The sequence below is a fragment of the Hemitrygon akajei genome, unplaced genomic scaffold (assembly GCF_048418815.1).
Source record: "Hemitrygon akajei unplaced genomic scaffold, sHemAka1.3 Scf000037, whole genome shotgun sequence".
In the NCBI taxonomy this organism is placed as follows: Eukaryota; Metazoa; Chordata; class Chondrichthyes; order Myliobatiformes; family Dasyatidae; genus Hemitrygon; species Hemitrygon akajei.
In genome coordinates, this window is record NW_027331923.1 from 1,975,667 (window position 1) to 1,981,666 (window position 6,000).

Consider the following 6,000-nt stretch of genomic DNA (forward strand, 5'->3'; position numbering starts at 1 on the left):
ATCTCATAGTATCTTTCCTTGCAGTTAGTCCTGATGAAGGGGCTCGGCCCGAAACATCGACAGTGCTTATCCCTATAGATGCTGCCTGGCCTGCTGTGTTCCACCAGCAGTTTGTGTGTGTTGCTTGAATTTCAAGCATCTGCAGATTTCCTCGTGTTTGTTCAGGGAATCAACATGGTTTTGCTGAATGTGTTCAGTGGAAATTCTGGCCCTTTCTATGTGTAGTGTGGGATCAAAAGCACATTAAAAAGACAACAGATAACAAAACGCGGCCATGGTCTGTCGAAGCCCGGCTACGAGCGGAGGAAGGTTGGCCATATGGCTAGCAACCCCATCTCGTAAAAACCTAGTGCGACAAAAACGTCAGCAGGCATGCTGCAAGGATCAGACTGGGAGGGGCCCTCTCGTCTCCACTGCAGTAATCTCGGGGCAGCGCGCTGTGGGAGTGATCTCCGGGCATGCTGCAAGGATCAGACTGGGAGGGGCCCTCTCGTCTCCACTGCAGTAATCTCGGGGCAGCGCGCTGTGGGAGTGATCTCCGGGCATGCTGCAAGGATCAGACTGGGAGGGGCCCTCTCGTCTCCACTGCAGTAATCTCGGGGCAGCGCGCTGTGGGAGTGATCTCCGGGCATGCAGCAAGGATCAGACTGCGAGGGGCCCTCTCGTCTCCACTGCAGTAATCTCGGGGCAGCGCGCTGTGGGAGTGATCTCCGGGCATGCAGCAAGGATCAGACTGGGAGGGGCCCTCTCGTCTCCACTGCAGTAATCTCGGGGCAGCGCGCTGTGGGAGTGATCTCCGGGCATGCAGCAAGGATCAGACTGCGAGGGGCCCTCTCGTCTCCACTGCAGTAATCTCGGGGCAGCGCGCTGTGGGAGTGATCTCCGGGCATGCAGCAAGGATCAGACTGGGAGGGGCCCTCTCGTCTCCACTGCAGTAATCTCGGGGCAGCGCGCTGTGGGAGTGATCTCCGGGCATGCAGCAAGGATCAGACTGGGAGGGGCCCTCTCGTCTCCACTGCAGTAATCTCGGGGCAGCGCGCTGTGGGAGTGATCTCCGGGAATGCAGCAAGGATCAGACTGGGAGGGGCCCTCTCGTCTCCACTGCAGTAATCTCGGGGCAGCGCGCTGTGGGAGTGATCTCCGGGCATGCAGCAAGGATCAGACTGGGAGGGGCCCTCTCGTCTCCACTGCAGTAATCTCGGGGCAGCGCGCTGTGGGAGTGATCTCCGGGAATGCAGCAAGGATCAGACTGGGAGGGGCCCTCTCGTCTCCACTGCTGTAATCTCGGGGCAGCGCGCTGTGGGAGTGATCTCCGGGCATGCAGCAAGGATCAGACTGGGAGGGGCCCTCTCGTCTCCACTGCAGTAATCTCGGGGCAGCGCGCTGTGGGAGTGATCTCCGGGCATGCAGCAAGGATCAGACTGGGAGGGACCCTGTCGTCTCCACTGCAGTAATCTCGGGGCAGCGCGCTGTGGGAGTGATCTCCGGGCATGCAGCAAGGATCAGACTGGGAGGGGCCCTCTCGCCGCCAGACAGGTGAGGTCTTGCTGCCTGTTGGTGAGATCTGGTGAGGAGGCATTCTGCCAGACGGTCTGGACTGTCTGCTCAGGGAACCACTCCACTGTGTCCATCCAGTCCTTCTCCTGCAGTAACTGCAGGACATTCCGTGCTGACCACTGTCTGGTGTTCTTGTGGTCAAAGCTGCTGGTCTGAAAGAACTGTCACCAATTTCATTAACACAAGGTTCACATGGAGAAGCTTCCTGATTGAGACAGACACAGTCTCACAGGGTATTTACAGGGTAGGGGCAGGAATGATGTTTCTCCTGGCTGGGCAGTGGAACCAGGGATCACAGACTCAAAATCCGAGATCACCTCAGCAGGACTGAGATTAGGAAAAATTTCCCCAACTCAGTGCGGTGAATATTTGGAGTTTTCTCCACAAGTTTTCTAAATTAAACGGACATATTTTGGGGCTCGGCGATGTTCGGAACGTTGCAGGAAAGTGGCGCTGAGGTCAAAGATCAGACATGTTCTGAGTGAGGAGCAGAACAGCGCAACGGGCCGAATGGCAACGCCTGCTCCTGTTTCTTATTTTCTAAATCACGAGTTTACCTTTGCGCCTTGTTCTGCCTTGGCCTTCTGCCTGTCGGATTGCACAGGGGAGCGGTGAGAGCTCCGGAGAGCCATCAGCAGCCGCTGCGGTTATTTCATGCTCTTGTTATTTATCGATGTTTCTCCATATTTGCATTTGCACAGTTTGTTACCTTCAGCTCTCTGACTGATCTTTCACTGCCTGCTTCTGTTATGGTTACTATTCTATACTTTTTCTAAGTATGTCCGCAGGAAAATGCTTCTCGGAGTTGTATGTGCGGACTTATCTGTACTCTGGTAATAAAATTTACTTTGAAATATGAGTTTCCGGGAACTTCCTTTGATCCTGAGAACAAACTGTGACTGACATCTCCAGCTCCCAGTAGCAGCCGGTCCTCAGACACTCACAGCCAATCAGCGACCAGTGCTGGGAAAATGATGTTCTCATTGGCTGAGTAGAGGCTGTGGGCGGGATGCTGAGCGCTCGGCCGGGCCGGAGTTTGGAACCGGGACCCAGTGAGGTCGGAGACTGGGAGCTGCGCCTCGGGTTTCGGCTGCACCACCGGCGGGTGTTGAATCCTTTCGAAGGCAGAGCTGAAGAGACTGGCGGAGATTCCGTGAGATGTTTCAGCTACAGGGAGGGCGCCCGGCCTTTCCCCGCCGAGGATCGGGGCCTGTTGTCTGGAGTTGTCTCCCAGACCCGTCCCTTACTGCTGGTAGACTGGAGCAGCCCCGCAGTGGTTGCCGATGGATCTCCGGAGCTCTCACCGCTCCCCTATGCAATCCGAACGGCTGAAAACCAAGGGAGAACAAGGCGCAAAGGTAAACTCGTGCTTTAGAAAATAGGAAACAGGAGTATGCGTGGCCATTCGGCCCGTTGCGCCTATTCTACTCTTTCCTCACAATAGTCCTGATTTTCGACATCAGCTCCACTTTCCTGCAACGTTCCCATCATCGCTGAGCCCCTAAATTTGACTTTAAATTTAGAAAACTTGTGGAGAATATTCCAAATACTCACCACCACCTGGGTGCGGAAATTTCTCCGGATTTCAGCCCTGCTGAGGTGACCTCGGATTTCGAGCCTGTAAACCCTTGTTCAACTCCCTCCCCAAACCCCGGCCAGGGAAACTATCATTCCTGTCCCTACCCCGTCAATACCCTGTGAGTCTGTGCCTGTTTCAGTCAGACCACCTCTTATTTCTCTAGTTTTGAGACAGGCCCAATCATTGTAATCTTCCTACTTCCGGCGCCGACCTGAGCGGCAGCCTTTTCCAGCTGCTCCCGAGATTTGATAAATTGATCATTCTTTTTTAGGTTGTTTCTGTTTTTTTTAGTCATAGTGTGATGTTTGGTATTTATTTAATATTGAGATGGAGAGAAAGTTGTATTCGAGAAACCAGCTACTTGCGCTGAGAAAGGTGCAAGTCAGTGTTGCGCAACAGATCCAGATCCCGAACGAAATTAAACGGAGGTTCCACGGCTCCAGGGCTGGAAAACTGCGCAGGGATAAGTGGACGGAGATGAAGAAGCGTTATAAACCCGCTGTTCCTTCGGTCATTATGGGGAACGTGAACTCGCTGCCAAATAAATTGGATGAACTAGCCTCATTAGTAAGGAATGTTAAAGAATACAAGGAATGCAGTTTAATGTGTTTTTCCGAAACATGGCTGACGGCTAACATCCCGGATGTAAATGTAGAATTACCTGGTTTTACTACGGTAAGATTTGACAGAGATGCCAAAAAGTGTGGGAAGAAGAAAGGAGGGGGACTCGCTGTCTACATTAACGTAAGATGGTGTAACCCTGGGCATGTGAGTACAAAGATCTCCGTTTGTGAAAGAGATATTGAGCTGATCGCCGTGAGTATGAGGCCATATTACCTGCCTCGAGAATTCGCAAGCGTCATTGTGGTGAATGTGTATGTCCAGCCGCGTGCCGACGCAACGGTAGCGTGTGACGTCATCAGCTCCGCTGTTGCTAGGCTTCAGACACAGCACCCTGAGGCACTGGTGATAATTACAGGGGACTTCAACCATGTGACTTTGGACAAGACACTACCTGCTTTCTCCCAGTACGTGGATTGCTACACCAGGGGTAATAGGACTATTGACCTACTGTATGCAAACGTAGAGGAGGCATATAGTGCATCCCCACTGCCTTCATTGGGGAAAGCTGATCACAACCTAGTTTTGTTACAGCCCCGATATAAATCAATTGTGATGAGGCATCCCACTACCACACGCTCTTTTAGGAAGTGGACTCCTGAAGGTGAACAGGCCCTGAGAGACTGCTTCGGTACTACTAACTGGGATGTACTGCAAGGGGGGCTCTGTGGGGGCGTTGAGGAGGTCACTGAATGCACAACGGACTATATTAACTTTTGTGTGGATGCAGTTGTTCCTGTTAGAACTGTTCGCTGCTATCCCAATAATAAGCCCTGGATCACTAGTCACATCAAAGGCCTCCTAAACCAGAAGAAGAGGGCCTTTAAAGATGGTGATCGGTTGGAGCTTAAAAGAGTTCAGAAGGAACTCAGAGTACAGATAAGGGGGGCAAAGGAGCAGTATAGGAGGAAGCTAGAACAAAAGCTGCAGAAAAAAGCTATGAAGGAGGTGTGGGATGGGATGAAGATCATCGCCGGATGCGGTGCAAAGCGGGGGGCGAACATGAGTGGAGATGTGGAGAAAGCGAACCAGCTGAACAACTTCTTCAACAGGTTCGACAGCTCAATCTCATCCTCACCGCAGAAATCCACACCAGGCTTACCTCCCTCACAGGAAACTAGCCACTCACAGGAGACCTTGCCCACGCCCAGGATTACGGCTGCACAGGTGGAAGGTCAACTGAGGAAGATCTGTACCAGCAAGGCGGCTGGACCGGATGGAGTTTCCCCACGATTACTGAGGGCCTGTGCGACTGAGCTGGGAGAACCACTACAGCGCATCTTCAACATGAGCCTGGAGCAGAGAAGAGTACCCAGACAGTGGAAAACATCCTGTATTGTCCCGGTACCGAAGAAACCACAACCAAAGGAGTTGAATGACTTCAGACCTGTTGCCTTGACGTCGCACGTTATGAAGACCATGGAGCGGCTGATAATACAGAATCTGAGGCCACAAACCAGGCACGCCCAGGATCCCCTTGAGTTTGCATATAAGGAGAAGGTGGGAGTGGAGGATGCTATCACGTATTTGCTGCACAAATCACTCTCTCACCTAGAGGGGGTCAGTTGTGCTGTGAGGATTACATTCCTTGACTTCTCTAGTGCCTTTAACACCATCCAGCCCAAGATCTTAAGGCACAAACTAACGGAGATGGGAGTAGACTCTCACATGGTGGATTGGATAGTGGACTACTTGACAGATAGACCTCAGTATGTGCGGTTGGGAGACTGTAGGTCTGACACGGTGGTCAGCAGCACAGGGGCGCCTCAGGGAACCGTACTCTCTCCGGTCCTGTTCACCCTGTACACATCAGACTTCCAATATAACTCAGAGTCCTGCCATGTGCAGAAGTTCGCTGATGACACGGCCATAGTGGGGGGTGTCAGGAATGGACAGGAGGAGGAGTATAGGAAACTGATACAAAACTTTGTGATATGGTGCAACTCAAAGTACCTGCGTCTCAATATCACCAAGACCAAGAAGATGGTGGTGGACTTTAGGAGATCTAGGCCTCATATGGAGCCAGTGATCATTAATGGAGAATGTGTGGAGCAGGTTAAGACCTACAAATATCTGGGAGTACAGTTAGACAAGAAGCTAGACTGGACTGCCAACACATATGCCTTGTGCAGGAAGGCACAGAGTCGACTGTACTTCCTAAGAAGGTTGGCGTCATTCAATGTCTGTAGTGAGATGCTGAACATGTTGTATAGGTCAGTTGTGGAGAGCGCCCTCTTCTTTGT

The 6,000-nt window shown here is 52.2% G+C and overlaps 1 protein-coding gene across 1 annotated transcript in view; it reads right to left on the minus strand.

Moving 5' to 3' along the window:
- Nucleotides 1–3,431, minus strand: part of LOC140720153 (zinc-binding protein A33-like) — a 51,169-nt gene extending 47,738 nt beyond the window's left edge. Inside the window, exon 1 of the mRNA XM_073035037.1 lies at nucleotides 3,335–3,431. Within this exon, the coding sequence (XP_072891138.1) occupies nucleotides 3,335–3,431 (97 nt within the window). The remainder of the gene's footprint in view (nucleotides 1–3,334) is intronic.
- Between the last annotated feature and the right edge of the window lie 2,569 nt (nucleotides 3,432–6,000).